This window comes from Mustela lutreola, chromosome 11, assembly GCF_030435805.1.
Source record: "Mustela lutreola isolate mMusLut2 chromosome 11, mMusLut2.pri, whole genome shotgun sequence".
Classification (NCBI taxonomy): domain Eukaryota; kingdom Metazoa; phylum Chordata; class Mammalia; order Carnivora; family Mustelidae; genus Mustela; species Mustela lutreola.
Window position 1 is genome coordinate 600,631 of NC_081300.1, and position 21,573 is coordinate 622,203.

General features: G+C 64.0%; 1 protein-coding gene across 9 annotated transcripts in view; it reads right to left on the bottom strand.

The window, feature by feature from the left end:
- The window catches only part of NFATC1 (nuclear factor of activated T cells 1), a 93,110-nt gene that overhangs the window by 45,036 nt on the left and 26,501 nt on the right, over positions 1 to 21,573 (bottom strand). For all 9 annotated transcript variants that reach the window (XM_059138662.1, XM_059138666.1, XM_059138665.1 and 6 more), the window contains 3 exons: positions 6,606 to 6,808; positions 5,883 to 6,055; positions 4,218 to 4,358 (listed from right to left, as the gene is read on the bottom strand). In XM_059138662.1, coding sequence (XP_058994645.1) covers positions 4,218 to 4,358; positions 5,883 to 6,055; positions 6,606 to 6,808 — 517 coding nt within the window. The remainder of the gene's footprint in view (positions 1 to 4,217; positions 4,359 to 5,882; positions 6,056 to 6,605; positions 6,809 to 21,573) is intronic.

A 21,573-nucleotide genomic window follows, 5' to 3' on the forward strand; every position in this document is an offset into this window, starting at 1 on the left:
CTCCTGCTGCAGCTCAGCTTGCAGTTCCCCACACGGCCGAACACAGCATTCCTGAGCCGGGACCCCGCGCCCAGGCAACACCCCGGAAGGGCACACGTGCGCGTGGACCAGTGCGTGTGGGCACACCACAGCCAAGAGGTGGGCGCAGGTCCCGTCCACACCGCAAGTGGGTAGTACCACATAGTCCGTCCACACGATGGAACACGACCGGCCGCAAGAGGGATGAAGTTCCACACACACCCCTGCCCGGGGCACCTGAGACGCTCTCGGGGCAGCAGCCGGACGCTGCGGGACCCACAGTGTGGTTTCCAGGAGCTGCCCCAACGGGTAGAGCCACACGGACAGACGTGGCTTGATCTGCCAGGCGGGGGCACGGGGTGGACGGAGCACGAGTGGGTCGGCTGCCTGGCTCTGAAAGAACCGACCCCTGAGCCTTAAACGTCCGAGCTGCACAGTATGTGAGTTTAATCTCAACAGAGTCACACAAAACCTAAATTCTCCAACCCGCGCATCTGTGGCCTGGAGACAGGAGCAAGGAGTAGTCTGCGTGACCTTGTCCAGCAGCGTCCTCTCCATGCCCACCCTCTCCCGCGCCCCTCCCCCTTCCCGACGGGTGCGAGAGGGTGGGATCTGGAACCGAAAACCCTCACCGCTGGGGTGGGACCCGCACCCGCTTTCTGGATGTCCCCTCGGTGTTGGCCCAGGGGACCCGGGCGTGGCTCGGGGGCAAACCACAAGGAAAGACTGGCCACCGGCCCAGAGAAAAGAAACTTTGGGGACAAGCGTCTCCCAGCAACGGTGCGAGGCCTGACTCGGGAAGCCCCACAGGGGCCTGCAGAAAGGCCCTCCTGCCCACACTGGGTCCTCCACACATCCCCGAGCACGGGACACCATGCCCCAGGAAGGACTGGGGGCCCAAGGTAACGCTGAACCCTCAGGGGCTGCCCCGTCCCTCAAATGGAGGATCTGGAGAGCGTTTCGGGAGCCTGGGACAGCCCAGCGAGGGGCTGGGATTCCCACGGGCCGGGTCGAGGCCTCACCTCCCCAGGGGGCACCAGAGCATCCTGGGGCGTCAGTACGCCGGGGAGGAGCAGGGGGTCTCCGCGACATGCGCTGACCTCGCAGGGCCTCTGTACAGCACCCCGTCCCACTATCCTGCCGGCTGGGCTGCTCCTGAGACACCTTAGAACACCCCGGAGTTCCTGGCTGTGGGGAAGCGTGGGGTCCGAGGCCACAGTGTGAGAAGAAGCCTCGTCCAGACCACACGCTGGCTTACTGTCCCCTTCCGCTCCCTGGACACAATCACGGCTTCTGGCACCCCTGGCCCTGCACAGGATCCCAGGTGATGCCATCCAAGAGGCTGTTTCCACCCTGCACGGCCAGGCCCCGGCGGGATGCACCTGCTGCCTGGGAAGCCTGTGGGCCACCCGAAAACACTGCCCATGGGTGTCCCCTCGGGCCACGCAGATGCGGGAGGGCCAGGGGCAGTGGCTGTTCTTATGGACCCCTCCCACAACTGTGCCAGGGACCTCCGTGCCATGTGACGACCTGCACGTGTGGCACCCGCTCCCCCCTAGTCGGCCATGTCCGTGTCCACACGATCTCCAGAAACCTCGCAGAGCCGCGAGCCAAGGAAGCAGGACCCACGCCACAGCCCTGGACCAGGCCGAGATGGGAGGTATGGGCACCCGCCAGGCTGCGGCTGTGTCCTCGCTGCTGGGCCACCACAGGTGACCAGAACCCGCAGCCCCGCCCCGCCGGGCGCAGGCTGGAGCAGAGACGACAGGGCGCCCGGGGCTCCTGTACACACTGTCCCTGCCGCACCATGTGGCCGCACCCCTGCAGCAACAGAGGGGTCCTCACACAGACACAGCCGTACACATCTGCTCACACACGGCCCGACCCACACACACCTGCCCTCACACACCTGTTCACACACACCTGCTCTCGCTCACTTCACCCATCTCGCGAGGACGGGGACTCACCAGCGCCCACCAGAGGGGCCAGGGCTGCCACCTACGAGGACACTGAACCGGGCTCTCAGCGCAGGTGCCAGGCGCCCCTCCCTCTGCGACCCGCTGCCCCCAGGAGGGCAGGTGCAGCTGTCCCGGGAGCGCAGCGGGCGCGGCCAGGCCCCCAGGCGGGAAGAACCGCCCCCTGAAGCCCTGACCAAGTCGCAGGCCACGAGTGCGTGAGTCCGGAGCCACGGCCGGGAGGCCCAGACACGGGTGGTGGGCGCCCGAGAGAGACACCCAGAGCAGCCCGAGGGTCCACGGGGGTCTTTCCGGTGGGACTCCCAGTCAGGGCTTCCGCGAAGAGGGTCTCCCTGCTCACGCTCTGGCCTTGGCGCCAAACAGTGGTTTAAAGACTGACTTCTGCAACAGACCGATGACCTCATCTAAAGCCCACAGGACGGCTATAACCCAAAGTGACTACAGTGGTTTCTCCCAAGAGCTGAGTAGGAAAAGCCTCGTGACGGTTACAGGGCACAGCAGGACGCGTCAGCTGGAGCGGAGTGACCCTGTGCCAGGGGTCAAGGCTAACATGCAGCCCCTTCTGTTGGAAACCTGTCCTGTGTGTGTGCGTGTGTGAACGTGCCAACCACCTCATTTAAATACAAACACACCCCAGAGACAGCGTCCAGACGCGTAACCACGGCGTTCACACTCACTTGCGAGGGGCACAGCCTGCGACCACATCGCCACACATGCCAGCGTCGCATCAGCCGTGCAAGGCTCAGGGCTGCTGCAGGAGGGGGCCGGAGGGGACAGCACCGTGGACGAAGTCCCCACACTGCAGGCTCGCGGCCAACCTCTGCATGGCACCCCCAGGCCACGGAGCAAAGATCTAGGACTGTGCGGGCAGCGGGGCTGGGAGAGCCCACCCAGCAGAAGGAGCCCCACAGCTCCCACAGGGCGGGAGCCCCCAGGAGACGCCCCACAGTCCCAACCCAGGGCCAAGATGATGCCCGGTCGGGGGAGGCGGGGGAGGAAGCCGTGGGGACCCCCGGTTCACGCCACAACCCGAGAAGCAGCGACGTGGGCCACGTCCCGGCACACGGCCCGGCTGCGCGGCCGGCAGGGCACCGCCCCGCAGCCCCTCCCCCCACACATTTATTCACATGTTTAAAGCTCAAAAGGTTAAATCTTTCAAAATTAGGCTCCTTCAAAGAAGGATGTTAGAGTAACACAAATTCTCCTGATCATTATGCTTCGTGGGTTTTCCCTGTAATTCAGGTTTTCCAATCGTGCATGTGATTACACAGCCCGGGCGCACGGAATGCACAGGACTTTCAAGTCCTTTTTGATGGAGGCACTTGAGTTTCCCGCTCTCGGCACAAAATCAAGACCCTGTTGTGGCGGCTGAACCCCGCCGTGGTCTCCAGTGGGGAGCGTGGGTCCTGCGCCCTCCATTAACGGGGAGGAGGAAACACAGGCCTGCGGTCGGGGGGCAGGGCCTCGTGGGCCACGCGCAGCAGGGACCTGGCTCGAAATCAAAGCCGCCGAGAGCTTCGGCGAGAGCTGAGCCCCGCACACACTGTCGCCCGCCCTAGTCTGCTACGCACGCGAGTGCCCGCTGGCCTCTCCCCGGACGGGTCGGGCGTCCTGGGGCGTGGGAAGCTGCGTGCACAGCCGGGGGCTTATCACCCAAACATCAGAGAAGAGAGACCGTTCACCGCGCACGTGCAGCAGCCCGGCCGCACCGCTGAGCACCCAGATCGACACCTGCACTGAGAGCCCCGGGGCCCACGGGCCACGGAGGACAACAGCACCCGCTCTGCATCCCGGGGCGGCACCCAGAGGGGGCCCGAAGGAGGCCAAGGGCAGTGGGGGCTCCAGTCGGAGTGCGGGTCGGGTCCACCGCCTCCCGCAGCCTCTCTGCATCCACACACCTGCCACCGAGAAGGCTGTGGTCCGGAGAGGCAAGGAGCCCTCGTCTACACAGAGCAGAACGGCGCTGCCAAACTCAGCCCATGTAGTGGCCGCGAGCAGGGGCTGCTCGGAGCCAAGAAGCATCCGTCCGTCCAGGCTGGGCAAAGGGTTAGGGGGCGCGGGCAGCCAGCGGCGGCAGGCCGGGAAGCACGGCAGAGCCAGACGGCTTGCTCCCGCTGCCCAGCACGCGTAGACCCAGAGAACGGCCTGGCTCGGCCTCTAGGAACTGACCCTCCCGGCGCCCAAAGCGGCCAGCACGGCCCGGTCCGCTGGTAAGGGAAGTACCTGGAGCTTTCTCCACGAAGATGACTTTGGAGTCTTGCAGGAAGTTGTGGCCGGACAGGACCATCTTCTTCCCACCAAGGACAGGGCAGCTGGCCGCGCTCTGTTTCTCCACGAGGGGCAGCTCCTGGGCCGAGCGCTGGGCTGCGTGGGGTCAGAACAGGGAGAGTGAGTACGTGTCCCCGGCCCCACCTCAAGCCGTGACCCGAGAGGGCACCCCGGGGTCGGCCGGCCGGTCAGCAACGGGCACCTCCCGGCAGCATCTCGGGCTCTGGTGGGAGGCACGGCGCGTACACGCACGGCCTCCTCACGAGATGCGAGTTCACGGCACCACGCGGACACGAGCACAGCAGGCGGACGTCTGATCTGGACGGAACGTCAAGTCACGAGGACCTGAGCACAGGTGCAGGTCTGGGCACGAACAGGCCACCCCAGGGGGACCCTCGGCCTCTAGGGTGACACAGGTGCTCCTCGCGGACAGGACACACGCCTCCAGGTGAGAAGCACCCATCTGGACGCTGCGTCCAGGGGCTCTTGCAGCTGGGAGTCGTGGTGAGGCCCGGCCGTGGGCCCTGTGGATACTGGGGGTGTGGTCTCGGGACCCTGGGTCCTGTCAGCGGAGCCACAGGACCAGAGGGTCTGGGACAAGGCCCGCAGCCGCCAGGTAGCAAGGCGCGGAACAGAGGGAAGTGGGGTCACCTGGGGAGGACGGGGCACCGTGAGGCCATCAACCCAAAGCTCCCGTGGCCGGCTACACACACGCGGCTCCCACCCAGCCGGCGGGGCTGCAGGGAGGGGCTGCGCCTCGGGCATGTGCAGGGGCCTGCGGCAGAGCCCTGGGCCATGCTGAGGTGTGGGGACGGGTGTCTGTGGGGCTCCACGTTGGGGCCACGGGACAGACACTGCGGGGAAAGAGTCCTAGGCTCTGAGGTAGGTCAGACGGTCAGGTCAGAGGTGAGGGAACCAAACCCAGCCCTTCCTCTAAGACAAGGGACAGCGAGCCGCTGGGCAGCCACACTCTACGAGGGAAGGAAGAGGGGTTGCCGGACAGGAGACACTCGGACAGTGGCCAGGGGGTGGGCGGGCCAGCCACACTTCCTCCAAGAACACAGAGAGACCTCCGGGGCGTCCTGCTCAAGGCCTGGGCACAGGCAGCTTGTGAGATCTCCACCAACAGCCTCACGGGCTGAAAAAAGCACGGTCACTCCCAGGGGACACAGCCCTTGCTGCGGCCGCGGCCCGGCAGGAGCAGAGTGCTGGGGCTCGAGGCGGACGCCCCTGAATCACAGGCACGACGAGAGAAGAGAAAAGCAGGGGCTGGGAGGGAAGGTGAGCGAGTCACCCGCAAGCCGCCCAGCTTAGATCCGCGCGGCCCCACGGACCAGACGCCAGGATCCCGCCGGGTTTCTGAAATGTGAGGGATTAGCTCACGGGGACGAGCGCAAGCTTCTGGCGTTTGGGAACCAGCTCCCCGCTCTTCCCCACAGGTGCCAAGAGCAGGGCCCCCCCCAACAGAGCCCGTGAACCTGAACCCAGCACGGCGAGCTTTCGGGGGCTGCTGCTGCGGGCGAGGGACAGGAGCGATGCAGGTCACAGGTCTCCAGGCGCAGGGACAGGAAAGGGGCCACGAAGCAGAACGTGGGACACGGGGCCGGCTCCGATACTCACAGCACTCGATGGGGTTCGAGGCCACTTGCAGGGACAGCGTCCGGCCGCTGGGCTGCGGGATGTGGACCCGGAAGACCAGCCTGACCCTGGTGTTCTTCCTCCCGATGTCCGTCTCCCCTTTCCGCAGCTCGATGTCTGAGTTTCTGAGCTTCAGGATCCCAGCACAGTCCACACTGCTCGGAAGAAGGGTTCACGCCTGCCCGTCCGTCCCTGACGTGCCACACAGGGCGTCTCCGCTCCGCCCCCCGCCGAGCCCACCGGGCCCACGCGACAGCACGCGAGGGAGACGGCCCGTTCCTCAGCCCCTGGGAGCGGAGCGTGGGGCGCCCGACAGTCTCGGGAGGAGGGGAGGAGGCTGCGGGTCGGGCCTTTTAAGGTCAGTCGTCAGCCCAGAGACGGCTTCCCTGGAGCACATCGGCGGCGACAGGGCCTCCCCACCCCGAGAGAACTCTGCACCCCACCCACCGTCAGGGTCGCTGTGCGGTCACCCCCGAACTCAGAAATGACCCGGTGTCGTGTTCCTGAGGTGAACGCAGGCACAGGGGGACTGGCCACAGGAACCGAGCTGCTCAAGTGCCACGTGCCCAGAGGCAGAGGCCCTACCAAAACCCGTCCCCCTACGGACCTGTGCCTTCGACGGGTGCGGAGCCCAGGCCAGAGGCCGGGGGGAGGCCACGCGGCCCAGCGCCCGCCCCGAGCGCCCCGGCCACACGCAGAGCTTACATGGCTCGCATGTTGTTCTCGGGCAGCAGCGGGATCTCCAGGACTTTGGTGTTGGAGAGAATGGCTTCGTGACTGGTGGTGGAGACGGTCTTGCCCGTGATCCGGTGGACCTGGTAGAAGGCGTGGGGTCTCAGGAGGCGGTCGTCGGCCGTCCCGATGAACAGCTGCAGGGTCAGAGGCTCGTTCTCCAAGTAGCCGTGAAGCTGGCAAGAGAACGAGAAGCCTCCGTACGCGTGCCGGCCCACGGCTCCGAGCCCACCCGCGTGTGCCGGCAGAGCTGACTCACGGAGAAAACGCGCAGCAGGTGATCGGCACTAAGTCCGTCCGCGGCCCTGTGACAGGCTCCTAGTCCCATGCTGGCCGGAGCACTGCTGTCGCCTCCGATCCAACACGCGCACCCACGTGTGTCACGCGGCATGTGCGTCGCACGCTCACCCAGTGCCCATGTACCCCATGTCGCACGCACGCGCACATCTTGCACACGTGCCACCACCACGAGCAGCACCCCAGGCACCGATGTAGTGACGTGTGGCTGTGCTTGGCTCCTCCCGCCTCCTGCGAAGCCTCGACCTCCTCCCCGGCGCTTGTGACAACGCCGTCTGCCCTCTGCCTGGCACATTTCCGCCGAAAGGACCGCGTCCGGCTGGCGCCACCCACGAACCCAGGGCCACACCACGCCGTTCGCAACTCTCTCCCTCAACAATTCGGACGCGCCGGGCGGGTCAAGGTCCCCCTTCTCACTCGCAAACCGTCCTAACAGCAAAGAGGACACGTGCAGACAGCTGTAAACACTCGGATCCTCCGTCTCCCGGCTCAGGGCCCGTCCCCTCCAGGGGCAGGTGACGGCCACATGCAGCACCATGCCCGTCAGCCCGCGCCCCCGGAGCACCACCCAGAGCCCCAGATGGGTCCCGAAACCCTACGCCTCCTCACTTCTACTTTGTTTCTGTGTCGTGGCCCTTGACAACGGCAGCCATTCAAACAACACCGTCCGAGGCACAGAGCGACGGCATCTGGGTAGGAACGCCACCAGTGCCACCAGAGGCCACTGCCGCCGGCCCGCAGCCAGAGTGGGCTCTCTGAGGAGCTACCGAAGGTGACCCTCGACGCGGACACACATCCCGCCCACCGGCCAAGGCTGCCAGGGCTGGACACCACCTGAGCCCCCCACAGCAGCCTCCTCCGTGCCCAAGGCAGGTAAGATGCAGGCGGCGGGGCCGGGAGGCACAGGGACAGCCACGTAGACACCCGGGCTCTGCCTCTGTGCCGCAAGGGGGCCACCCCAGGGTCACCTCACCCAGCCGGGGTCGCCTCGCCCACCCCGAGGAGGCAGATACAGAGTCACAAGGACCTGCTGGTCCACGCAGGACCGTGGTGGCGGGACAGGCGGCCCCGTGCCCTCGGGGGCCAGCGCAGGCAGCAAACACCAGCAGGAACGGATGGACGGCGTCCCCGGCAGTGTGGCGGCTGGGAGGGCACGAGGCGAAGGCCGTGCCGGGGTGTCACAGGGATTCCCGGAGCTCTGACGTGAACCTAGACCGAGGGTCTCTCTGCAGGCAGGAGGCTGTGAGGAGGCGTCCAGGGCCGACCCTCGCACACCGCCTCCAGGCAGCGGGGTTTGTGCAGGCTGGCAAACCTCACGTCTCCATTGGAGAACCACAAACGTCAGACACCGAGCAACAGCCCAGACGGGGGATGCGGGGCGAGGGCTGGTCTCCGCTGTCCTTCCGGGCACGGCGGCGGCTGCCAGGGGGGTGCAGTCATGGTCGTTGCTCCAGGGGCCGGTCACTGAGACGCCATGGGGACGCGGAAGGCCTGTGGGCTGGGCGCTCCCTTCTGAAGGCTCCTGGCTGCGCCCCCCGTGTGGCCCCCGGCCTCGGAAGGAACCCACTCTGTCCTGAGTCGCGGGTGCGTGCTTGCCAGAGGCCGTGAGGGGGGAAGGTCGGCTCGTCCCCAGCGTCGGGCAGGAAACCTCTCGCTTCCTGGAAAGTGCAGGTATCCACGTGCCCAGTGCGTGCGCGTCGATTTTCACGTGGGCCGAGAGCCGAAGCCTCTCCAGGGGGCCCTGGCGTGGGGAGGAGAACACAGCCACGCCGGGCCCCACCGTCCGGGGCTGAGTGAGACCAGCTCCAGTGTGTCGCGACACGCGTCCAGAGCATGTGAACGTCTTCATCTTCAACCCGACTCAGAACCTTCAACACAAACGCTTCCGATGTCAGAGTGCCGGTCGAGAACCGAGACCGAGCCCCAGTATCGGTGAACCCAGGAACACGCCCGCAGCCACAAGGGTGCCTCAAGTCAGCGCGAGCCTTGAATCGAAGCCAAGCCAGGACTCGTTTACTTACTGTGTGAGTCGCTTAGAAAATGAGCCCCTACAAGTCCCATGAGAGCATCTGCACAACGACGGGCTGTCCACGGCGCAGATCCGCGCAGTCAGCAGCCTGAGTGCCGGGGCCCGGCCTGCCACCCGCCAGGGCAGAGAACTGGGCGCTTGTGCGTGAGGTCCCGGGGAGGGGCTGAGGGCCGGGGCACCCCGTGTGCTCAAGTCCCACAGGTACGGCAGGAGAGACCCTGATGTCACCTGGGCAACCTCCGAAGGTGGGTGCTCAGTGCAGGAGGTGGCACGGCTGGGGACGTAGAAGTGTTCTCAAGTGTCCCACTCACTCCGCACACGCCTGTACACTCACACGTGCAGACACGCAACAGACACGCACACTCAGAGCTCAAGTGCACACAGATACACTCAGATCCCCCACTCAGATCACACATGCACACGCACGCCAGACCCCCCCACGCACACCCACACCCCACATGCACACACTCAGACCTCACACGTGCACACACGCAGCAAACACTTGTGCACTCACAGTCAATATACATTAGGCACCGCTCATATACACTCACAGGCACGCGAATACTCACACTGCAACCCCGTGGGCCTGTGCACACACCCACACTCACATCTGGACACACCATGGGGCACTGTGCTCTGTTGGGAAGGCGGGTGCGTTGGGCGCGCCGTTTGCAGCATTTTCTGCCTGTGACGGGCTCCACGCATCTGTGGACGTGGTCTCGTCCATGTGGCTTTTCCACATTAACACAGAGTCACTTCCCTCCGGATCCACAGGTGCCTGACCGACACGGACTCCACGCGTGTGTGCAGGCGTGTGCCCACGGCAGGGTCTCCGCGGGGGGCCCGGATGTGCCACGGCCATGTGTTCGGCAGGTGGAGAGGCCACAGCACGGCTTCTCTCAGCCCTGCACACGCACGCGCCGTCCCGTGACCCCGTGCACACGAGTCCCTCACTGAGCCATGCAGAGCCCACACGCAGCGCCCGTTTCGACGCGGTTCTCGCGGGGGCTGCTTCCGTCCCACAGAAACGAAACGCGTTTCCTCTCCCAGCTGAGACGCTTTCTTCCCACGTGAACACACAAGTGTGCCCAGGAGCGGTGCTGGGCAGGGCTGCAGCCAAGACCGGCTTGTCCGCCGCCGACTCCCGCAGCCTCTCTGGGGAGGGCCCTCAGCCTTTTGTCCACTGAACGAGCTCAGAAAGCTCAATGCCGAGCTAGACTCAAATCAGTGTTTCTGTGAGAGGAAACATGAAAGTAAAATCAGAGCCTGATTAAGGCACAATTTCCGCCGCTTGCTCTTTCATTCCGTGACATTTAACACAATAAGACGTAAATGAGTCTTCGGCCAAAACGGTTTCTCGTGTGGCTGAGGCGTGTTCCAGACGGAGGGGAGGCAGCCCCACGGGCTCGACCGCGGCCCCGCTGCAGTCACACGCTTTGGAAATGAGCCTCCACGTCCCCTGGGACCGCCCTGTGGCGCCTCTGGTAGCCGGCGGGACGCGGCGGATTCTGGGTACAGCTCGTCCTTTTAAAAACATGCCATTTCAGTGAAAACGGGCATATTTAAGGTTTATCCTGGGAGATAAACATCTATTATTTAAAACATGAAGTTCATTTTCAGGAAAGTCATTTGAATACTTCACACTTCCCCGCCTGGGCTTCATGCCCCTGGCACGTTCAGTGTCTGTCAAAACAATATTTACACAATTACCTGTCACAACAGTGACCTGTCTTTGCTTCAACTAAACTGAACAAAACGCAGCATTCCGTTTCCAAGGTGGAAGAACCGCTAAGTTTTCCACACGTGAAAATGTTTGTTTTTAGCTCTGGTGCTGAACTCAGCACTTACGGGGAGGTGACAGGCGAGTGACAAGTGGGCCAAGTCCTCTGGAGGAGGGCGGCTGGCGCACGTGCAGCTCACAGGGTGTGGGGACCCGGCCAGCCCAGGGCCATGGCCCACTGCTCACGGGCCATGCGTTCACGGGGAAATGGTGCATTTCACAGCGTGTGAAATTTGTGTCTTCCCTCGAGGCCCAAACAAGCCGCACGGAGAGGGAAGCTCAACAACACCTTTTTAACGCCAAACTTGTGGTGACCACAGGGACTGCAAACCCAAGTAGCGCGAGCGCTGCTGCCACGGCAGGTCCTGAGTCCTCACCGGGCAGAGAGGCCGCGCCCGTGCCTACGAGGGGTCCCGCCCCCAGAAGGGTCTCCCGCACCCACACGCGCTCCCTCCCCGAGAAGGCGAGAGGCCTGGTCTCCGGACGTGGAGACGACGCCCTACAGCAGCAGGACTCGGACGGCGTCTGCGTGGTGGTGGCCTGTGGGTTAGCGGTCAGGGCAACTGGTGCCTGTGGCACCGCCGTACACAAACACACAGCCTGTCACCAGACGCCGACCCACCGCCCTGGAGACCTCATGAAGACAGGCAGAAAAGGAGAAAACCAGGAACGAGAACTTGGGGACCGAGCGGTCGGAGGAGAGCCCTTGATCCGTCTGAGAACACAGACATGACGGGTCCACGCGGGCCTTCCCGGGTCACGCCCCCAGGCACCTGCCAGGAACCGTGTGGGCCTTCACTAGGGGCTCCGGGCCCCGGTGCTGAGTGTGTGAGAGGCCTGTAGTCACACCGCCCAGTAAGGACACTCAGGACGACCTCGGAAAGCCGGCCATGCTGTGTGTGCATGCGTGTGGACACACGTGTGCATGATTGTGCACGTGGGCCTGTGCGAGACAGCACGAGAGCAGATACGGATGGAGGTACAGGCGTGCGTCTCACTGGACGTGGGCAGAGAGGCCACTGGCACGTGGTTCGTGGTCAGGAAGCAGCTCCTGGGCAAGCGGGCACTGGGAGGACCAGGCAGGCCGAGGAGACAGGCACCAGCTCCAGGCCTCGCCCCCAAAGCACCTGCAGGAAATCCCGATGGCGTCTGCGGAGCAGAGATCCGGGCCCCACGAGACACCACGCCAAGTCACTTCCAGCAGCGTCACTGAGCGGACATTTTCCGTGGCAGAAAATCCCCCGGTTTGCACCGTGGAACTTGCGATGTGATGTCTTCCCCGTAAGCGACCTGGGGGACAGAAGGACAGCAGGAAAGCAGGCTTGTTTTCCAGGTGAACGCCCGCGTCGTGCTGTTGTCTCCGGAAGGTGAAGGGAGATTCAGTCGTGGAGGACCGTGTGCCGCCTCAGCTCTGCCGGCGTCCGGGAGCCGCTGCTCACGCGTGGCCCTGAGTGAGGACACACAGCGTGTCGTCCCCGCAAGTCAAGTCCCAGCTTCTCTGAGGCAGGAGCGTCTAGAGAGCCTCTGTCACCCGTGCAGCCGACCTGCCAGGACTGGCGCCGTGTGCTGGCGGCCAGCCAAGCCCTGGCCGGGCGGGTCCAGCAGCCCGACTGTCCCACACCCGGACCCTGCCCTCTCTCAGAGGCGAGACTCCCACAAGGCCAGCACCGGCCCCTCGGCTGGCCGGAGCGAGGACCAAGTGACCAAGAGTCGCGACAGAGTGGGTCATGGCTCCCTCTTGAGGGACACAGAAGACAGGGACGCGTCGCTGTCCTCAGAGCATCCGATGGCGGCGACGGCGGGTCGAGCGGTTGCCATGACCACAGCCGCGCCACCGGAGAGGATGAAGGATGGACGCCTGTTCAACCAGAGCAGAAGGGGGACCTCAGGACGCGTCCCGCGTCTGTCCCGAGCCCTGAGCCTCTCTGACAGACTGCTACCCTGGGCCCCACGGCCTCGATGGCTTCGGTCTCGGTCCATGTCTCAGGCTGCGCCCAGAGTGTCTGTCTGAGCAGCGCCGGCTGTGAGAGCTGGTCTGGGCTGTGGTCAGCAGAACCCCGCGTGGAGCGTGTGGACGGGGGACTGGCCGCATCGCAGCAAGGCTAAGCACACCGTCCTCATGGCCACGCTTCGCTGACCCTGGACACACGAGCACAGCTGAGTATCCACCGCGGGGAAGTAGCTCACAGGCCCCGGACGGAGGCCCTCACACACTGGAGCCCAGGCGCAGCCTCCGGGAGGGGTAAATGACCCCGAACCCTGTGTCACGGCCAGAGAGCAAGCAGAGTGACATCGCGCCCGCCACGTGCACACACGCGCACACACGTGAAGTACACAAATGCTCACTGGTGTGCACGCTTGCCTATCTGTGCGCGCAGGTGTGTGAGCCTGTGTGTGCACGTGTGTGCGAGCATGGCTGTGTGCCTGTGGGGTGTGCAAGTGCATGTCTGTGCATGATGGCTGTATGAGTGCGCCTCTGGGTGTGAGTGTGCAAGCGCGTGTGCACGGGTGTGTACCACAGCCAGCGGCCGCACCAAGATGACACAGTCTCCCTAAAGTTGGGAGTCCCTCCCGGGAGCAAGTCTGAAGAAGGTCCTCAACCAGGTTTGCCCTCGGGTGGCGGCAGGTGTGTGCGGCGCAGGTCGGCTTCTCGCCGCGGGTCTGAACTGCACTTAGTCACGGACGAGAGCGGCTCCAGGGGGCGGCTCCTGTCAGGAAAACGAGCTCATTTCTAGAGTTTCCTGCATTTTGACACACAGAATTTTTCTTTCTGAATGGTGAAAAGTAAACCGTCACCGCCCAGTAAGCGGGCAAGGGTCTGTCGTGTGAGCATTTGGGAAGCACAGACGTCCGGAGGCGGCCCCTCAGGACCACCCGCCAGGGCCCACACGTGGCGCGGGGACACGGTCTGCCTCTGGGCTTACACTCACTTCGCCAACAGGACGGCTCGAGTTAATGAGGGACGTGAAACTTGCCAAGAACTTGTAACAGTTAACTGTCTACACAGAGAGTGTATTTTATCTCACTTGACGCCGGACGCCCATCCCGAACAAAACGTGGACAGAGCAGAGGCGGCCAAGAGGCTCAAGGCTCAACTGTCCCGTGGCCACACCTGCTCCCGCGTGTGGCGCCCGGACCCAAGCACCATGGGCGCGTCTGTTCTCGCTGCGGACGGGCCGCGTCGGGGAGGCTCCGGTGGGGCTGGCATCACACGTCCCCAGCTGCCGCCCCCGTCCGGGACCAGCACGACGCCTCCGGGAGGAAGGTCCGCGGGTGCTGAGAGCAGGTGCGCAGCGTTGAGCGGCTCTGCGGTTGGGAGGCCGGAGCCAGCCTGGTTTCCGGTCGTGACCGAGGGAAACGGAGGCCCTGTCCTCGCCCACGACTCAGCCCCCACAGACACCCTGCCGGCAAACTTACCCGAACGCGGGAGTCCTGGGGCTCCAAGAGCCGGGTGGGCCTCCTTCTCTGGCCCTGGCAAAGCAAACCTGCCAGGACGCGGAATCTCATGTTCCCAGTGGTCAGGGACCCGGCGCATGTGACTTGGGGGCCCAGGAGAGCCCGCCGCTCGCCCCCTGCATCGTCAAGACTGCAGACCTACGCCCGCCGACAAAGGAGCTGGACGACACGTGGGAGAGCCGAGGAAGGCAGCGGAGCACGTCAGCGCGTGCGAGCTCTTCCCTCTGCAGCCCCTGCCCCTCAACGGGCACGTCTGTGCGTCAGGGACGGGTCAGGCTCCTATCCAGTGTGGCCCTCCCCTCCGAGCTCAGGGAAATGGGCAGGAGCCCCTGATGCCAGAGCGGCCATGCCACGGCAGTGCCCTAAGGGTCTTCGTGGAGGGCTCCCGGCCACAGGCCATGAGGGCAGAGCGGAGACTCTACAGACTGGCTCCCACTGAAGCAGAGGGCGATGGGCAGAGGCCAGACCGGTGGGGGGAGCTGAGGTGCACCACTAGCTGTGGCCATGGCCGGACAGCTTCCTGTGGGCAGCAGACACCTGGACCCGCTGCCCGCTGGCTCATGGCACGCAGGGGTCCTGTCCCACGGCAGGAGCAAAGTTCCCGGACCACCCTCACGGGCCAGCCGGCCCGACCCCTGCGGGCTGACCCTGCGCACGGACGGTGCATCTTCAGACGTGCCACGGAGCTGGTGTGCGGGGCGCTGCGGACGATGGGGGACCACACAGACACGTGGAAGCCACGGAAAAGAAGTTACATTAATGTCGGAGCAAAGAATGTTTTGCATGGAAACACTACATTTAGCATTTCTAATTAAAAACATGCTGAGAAACCCCGACTTTCTGCTGAGAAAAAAATGATCTAGAAACAGTGCCGAAGGGCCCCAGAAACCATGAGGAAACACTAAGGTGAACCACAGCGGCAAACACACCTTCGGTGACTCCAGACCCCAAGGCAACCCGGGAACCTGGCCGCAGGGGAGAGACAGCAAACTTGTAGAAACATCTATCCTCGAGGAAAGCCCCAGCCACCATGTGGCAGGTGTGACTCGGCACAGGTCGGGGGCTCCCACAGGGACACATCCAGGGCTCCCAGGAGCTCCTGGGACCTGCCCCCAGAGACCCGGACATGCAGGAATGCCCGGTCCCATGAGGTGGCGTCCCCACAGAGCTCACTCACCGGATGCTCAAAGTCTCCCTCCCGCTTGCCACACAGACGTCCACGGTACGTGGGCTTGAACGGGGGGAGCACCCTCCACGCAGCCCTGGTCGCACAAAGCTCGCGTCTGTTACCTCCCCTGACCTCCTGCCACCCCGGGATCTGCACGTGGGGTCAGTCAGAGGCCCCCGAGGCTGTGCTCCCGGACCCTCTTCTTCCTCAGGGCAGCACCTAGGAGTCCTGGCAGGACAACACCTGGTCAGTTTAACTGTCACTACGGTACGAGGAGGAGGTGTGGACAGAGCTGCAGCTGCAGGTGAACCTTCCAGAAGCCATGGCTGGCCTTGGTGTTAGCCCTCAGGGACCCAGGGGACCGTGGAGGCAGGGCCCCGGCAGGAAGGCTGACGGCCGCGGCATGCAGACAGCAGGTGGGACGTTGGCCTGTGGCCCGGCTGGCACCTCTCCTGGCAGCCAGTGCCATGGGGGCTGGTCAAGGCACGGCTGTGCGTCCCACCTCGGCACAGACGGGCCCACGGGCGGGCCCAGAGGGGTCTGTGCTGACACAGAGCAGAGTGCCCTGTCACAGACAAGAGCCCAGTGTTCTCCTGGAGGACGGGGGCCCGGGGGAGCCCAGCGCGGGGCGACCGCTCCCATTGGCGCAGAGCCGGCGGCCAGTGCTCTGCAGCGCAGGAAGAAGCGTCCTTCATCTGGAGACTCCCCGCAAAGACACGGCAGCCTTCAGAAGGCACAGCCAGACAAAGGGTGAAAACCGGAGCGCCTGGAAAGGGGGTCACCATCCCCGGCCCATGTCGGCTCCCAGGACCCACGTGCAGGAGACGGGGTCCCACAGAGCTGTCGCCCACGGCCGGTACATCATGTCCCTGTCTTTCTGCAAGCACTAGGCCGCGTCGGGGCGGCAGCTCTCTCCACGCCGGCCTGTACTCAGTGAGGCCCCGGGGGGATGACACCCAGTGTTTCCTCCTCAGGGGGAGAGCTCGGCTCACAGGCCAAACACCGGGCTGTTCCGGGCGCCCACGCGGAGGGCAGCCGGCGGGAAGGAGGCCTAGCCTCGGAGCACATGGGACAGAGACTTCCCAGCCGTTCTCGCCCTGTGGGCCCCTGGCCCTGTGGCTCAGCGACCCTGGAGAGGGACAGCTGGGAGCGTGGGTTTCCCCGCTCTGATGTTTTTATTAAGGACGCCTGCTCTTCACCACTGTCCCAGTGGAACCGCCTGACCCCCATGCCGCCCGCACCTGACCTGACGTTTCGGACGCTTGGCCACAGTGAGCACAGACACCGCCTGTGTGTGGAAACGGTCCCTTCGAGGACGGCAGGAACCCGCCGGTGCTAATTAGAACACCGGGCACGATCGCGGGCCAGTGGCAGAGCTTCTGAGCCTGGAACCACCTTATTCTGAAGTCTGGACAGCCCTGAATGAGGAGGCCAGAGCCTCAAATCAGAGGGTTGCTGGTGGCATCCGCTGCTTCGCGACTCACGGACTTTACTCACAAGGGGACATCTGGGGCCGCGAGGAAAACACAAGCCACACTTCCACCAGCTCTGCTAAATGACGAAACGCACACAGTTGTTTAAAACCCACAGTTAGGGACCTGCCTGTGTCACAAGCCGTTGCCACGACCCCGCATGCTCCCGCACAAAGACCACGTTTGGTCTGCTGGACGCCACAATGTTAGAGGGGTGCGCAGAGTGGAGTATCTCTCTCCATGGCCCCAGGAAGCCCCTCGGGCTTTCCGTCGAGGGACAAGTCCTTGCTGGCCATAAACGCAGATGGCTCTCTGCACATGGGGCTGGGCAGGTGCACCGGTCGTGGCCCCGCAGCATGGGGGGCGCAGCGGCGCCGGCAGAAGCTTGTGTGCTTGGCAGACCCACTGCTTGGACGCAGCAGCAAGGGGAGGGGCAGCCCTGTGAGACACGAGTCCACGTCCTGTGCAGGTCGGCCACGCTGGCCACGGGGCGGGGGTCAGACCTGCATTTTATCTCCCTTGGTGTGGTTCTCGGCTGCTGGGCGGCCGTGGGATCTGAAGATCCTGATGCTCACACTCAGACACCCCTGCACATTTGCCATCAGGCACGAATGTCGTCTGGGAACACCCGTCCGTCTGTCCTCTGTGGGAATCCTGGCTTTCCGGGTGAACAGCCCAGTCCTGCGAGTAGGAGGCAACACCCACTAGGACGACTCAAGTAAGAACCTGTAGGCCAGACACTAGAGTGATGGAAACGAGCTGAGAGTGCACACGCCCACCTTCGAACCCCAGGACGGTTTCCGGGGGCGCCGGAACCCTCGCTCCGGGGCCACGAGCTGCGTGAAACAGTGAGTCACCATGGTGGCCCGGTCCCTGCCGGCTTCCTTGCTATGTCCATGCCCTCCCTTGGGGCTTCTGCCCGGACGTGGCAGCAAATACCATGTTCTGTGGGGGTCCAGGTAAGCCGAGAAGCCAGGTGCCAGGGAGACACTGGCACCCCAGGGCACAGCCACCCTACGTGCACCCGAAGCCAGAGCCCCCCTGACCACACCTGCGCCTGCAGCCAGGACTCACGTGCCAGCCCCCCCCCCCATGCTGCTCACATGGCTGGGGGGCCCCCCAAGGTCCCGCAGAGGGTCCACAGCCAATTCTACCATCACCAGAAGGGGCCTCGCTGCCCCTTGACCGTGACTGGGAGCCAAACGGACGGCACACGCTGTGAACCCGACATGCTGCTTCCAACTTCATGAGACCGTCCCTGGGTTTCCGGTTTCAGCGACCTTTGAATTATTCACACACAAGCGCCTCCTGTGAGGTGGGTTGGACGCTGTCGAGCACTTGTTTGGGTGACTCAGTAAGCAGAGCTGGGCGGTTTGACCCTGGGTCAGAGGTCAGCGATGTCCCCCAGGTCTCTGCTTGGGCCCCTGCAGGGCTGGTGGGAACAGGGGACCCTGCTCTGGGGATGGGGCCCAGGGAAACCAGAACCAGCAGAGCATTGGTGGCAACGCGGTTGGCCCCGGCGAGGGGACCCTGCAGCACGAGGCCGTGGCGTGTCAGCAGCCACCCTGGAGGAGGACCGGCCTTTCCGCACCCCCACTCTCCCCCCCAAAAGGGGAGGCCCACAGCAGGCCCGCCCTCCCCGCCCAGGACCCAGGGGCCGGGCCTCTGAGAACCCAGGAGGCCTTGCTCTCAGGCACACCAAGCTGCCGGCCCCTGGACAGGCGCAGACAGACCTCCTGGGCTTGCGACACCCGGGCTGCACCCGGGGTGCAGGGTGGGCAGCCTGGGAGGGCCCAGGAGCACGGGCCAACATCCTTCCCAACTGTGGGTATGAACACAGGAGCTCAGGAGAGACGACACTGGCCGGGGTCCCACAGGCTCCAGCACCCGCCCGTTGAGACGCTCTCGGGGTCCCACAGGCTCCAGCTCCCGCCCGTTGAGACGCTCTCGGGGTCCCACAGGCTCCAGCACCCGCCCGTTGAGATGCTCTCAGGCCGCACGCACAAGCGCGGAGGGACCACAAGAACACGGAAAGGCCCTCCCCACCCTGCAGTCCTGCTCTGACTGTGTCTGGGAAGGATGCCGCGTGTGTCGCGGTGCGTCTTGGATGCGGGCTGGGCGGCTCCTTCCTGCGGTCACTGACGCTGCGGAAAAGGAGCAGGTCCTCCCTCTGGGGCCCAGCGGGAGCACCTCCGTCTGCAGAAAATGGCGGCTGTGACCGAGACGCCTGGGGTTGACGGTCTGGTCAACGGCGGCAGGGGTGGGAACCGCGCGTTTCTATGGGGCTCCCCGGTGCCTGCGACGGCCTCCGTCGGTCCGGACCAGAGCCCACCTGCCGCAGACCCACCGGCCGCAGGGCAACTGGTGGTCTATGTGGCTTCCCAGGAACTGCCCGTGGCGTGGCCCGGCTCCTGCAGAGGCAGCAGCGGGCGTGGCGCCAGAGACCGCGTCAGAGGATACGCGAAAATAGCTCAGCACAGAATAAAACTTGTGGTTAGTGTGCTTTCGCGGCAACGGGACGCTTTTCTATTTTCATTTGTTTTGTAATTGTGCGCAATTTCTATTTTTATCCAATTTGTGGTCCACCAACTGAAAAAGAAAGCAAACCCCCAAAGCCCCCTCTTCATAACTGCTTACCTCACCCCTGCACGGACACACACTCACTCTGCTGCGGGTCCATCAGAAAGCACCAGTTACTAATCTACCTCACCCCTGCACGGACACACACTCACTCTGCTGCGGGTCCATCAGAAAGCGCCAGTTACTAATCTCCCGGGGGAAGTGCTGACAGCACCTGACGTTTTCTGCTGAACACCATTTACTTTTTGCAGTTCACACGCAGGGTTGAGGGAGGTTCACCCCCTTTAAACACAAAACCGGCCCCTCCATCTGCCTTCACTTCATCTGAAATAATTTGTAACATATTTTAAATACTGTTTCAAGTTGTTAATTTCTCCGCAATGTCTACACTGACAGATGAACGCCATTCTGAGGCCGGGGTGGGGGTGGGGGTGGGGGGTCCAGTAAGGTGTGAGCGGCAACAGCAGCCCCCAGGGCCCAGGGGCCGCCTTCCCTAGTCCTCCAGGAGTCCTCCCTCGAGGGAGCCCAGAGGCGGTCCCCAAGGAGTCTCGAGCTTTGCATTTCAACACAAAAGGTAATGTTTGCGGCTGCTCCCTCCAGGGCAGGACCCAGGCCCCTTGCCGCTGTAATTTCAAGAAATGGCCATTATTCCTCTGCTGCCCAATTCTCTCTTCTCCTGGAGCTGCCTTATCCCCACCTGCACCGGCCACTCTGCTCCGAGCAGCAGCAGCGGGAAAGGGAGTTAAGTGTCCAGTTACGGAGCTCGGCTAATGCGGCATTGTTCGTCCTCCATCCTCCGGGGAGGTGAGGCTGAAATCGTCCAACTGGCTGCCGCGTGCGGACGGTCCCTGGCCAAGCAAGCAGGTACTAATTGGCACCAAGCACATGGCCACAAACACCGCCCCACGCCCTCCCACCAACCCCACGCTGCTGACTGCCGCCTGGGCGGACGGCTCTCTTGCCGGGGGCTCCATCCCCGGCAGGATTTCTTCTTATCTAAATGGCATAAAATAAAGACACAGGTGCCCTGCTGAGCACCTTCTACCCGCCTCGTTCCCCCAATGACAGGTTGGGACCCAGGGTCAACAGGGGGAATGGGGGTGCAAACTTGCCCCGTCCCCCGCCTGGAGCTCTGGGCAGGAGAGTAAAGCCGTCGCACATAGCCACCGAGAGTCCCGCCACTGGGCTGGCCAGGAGGGTCAAAGATTGTCGGCAACGCGTCAAAGTCCGCTGACGTCCACACAGCAGCCAAGCTCTGTGCCCACACATCCTCCACGGGGTGAAGGGTGACACCTTTGGGCAGTGGTCACTACCTGTGTCTTGGCTACCAAGGGGTCCCCAAGTGACCAACGACAAATGTTCCAACTCGAAAGCCAAGAACCTTATTCCCCTCCAAGTGTCTGGCGTGGGAGATCTGCTCCCGGAATCAGCCCCGTTGTGGGCGGGAGACCCCAGCCCGGTCCCGACTGCGTGTGGCTTCTCTTCCCTTGGATGCTCCCCGATGCTCGGTGCGTCCGGGCAGGTCCTCTCTCCCTCCCACGTCCTGCTTGAGGGATCCCAAAGCAGGGAAAAGGGCAGACGACGCGCCGGGAAGCCGACGGGACCAGCCCATGGGCCCACCCAGAGCTCCAGGAGCTCCGGCCCGTGGTCTGTGTGGAGCAGAGAGCGCTGCTGGGCCGGGGCCACACCCAGAAAACTCCACCTTCTCCAAGGAAGGAAGTCTTTAAATCGACCTTCCACACAGAAGGTGGGGGCGCGTCCACGGAGCTCCCGCAAACGCCAGCCAGTGCTCTTTGGGACTGGCTGTTAGGGGACCCCTGGGATGCGGGGCGGCGGACGGCCCCGCAGAGCAGAGGAGGGGAGGGGAGGGGAGGGGAGGGGAGGGCGAGACCCTGGGCGGCGAGCTCTGTGCGGCACGTGGACGGCCCTCCTGGCCTCTGACAACAGGAACCTCCTCAAAAATAAAACATCTTCGTTTAAAGGTTATATTTATTTTCTTTTAAAACTGCTATTCCAGAACACCTTAAAAAAAGGAAAAACCCCCAGGGCTGAGTCTCCTGGGACTGGCGGAAGGTGCCCCATCCACACGGCCCACCCGCGCTACCAGGGACGTGAGGCAGACCCTCGGGCTGTTTCCCAGCTGCCCCATCCCGTCTGAA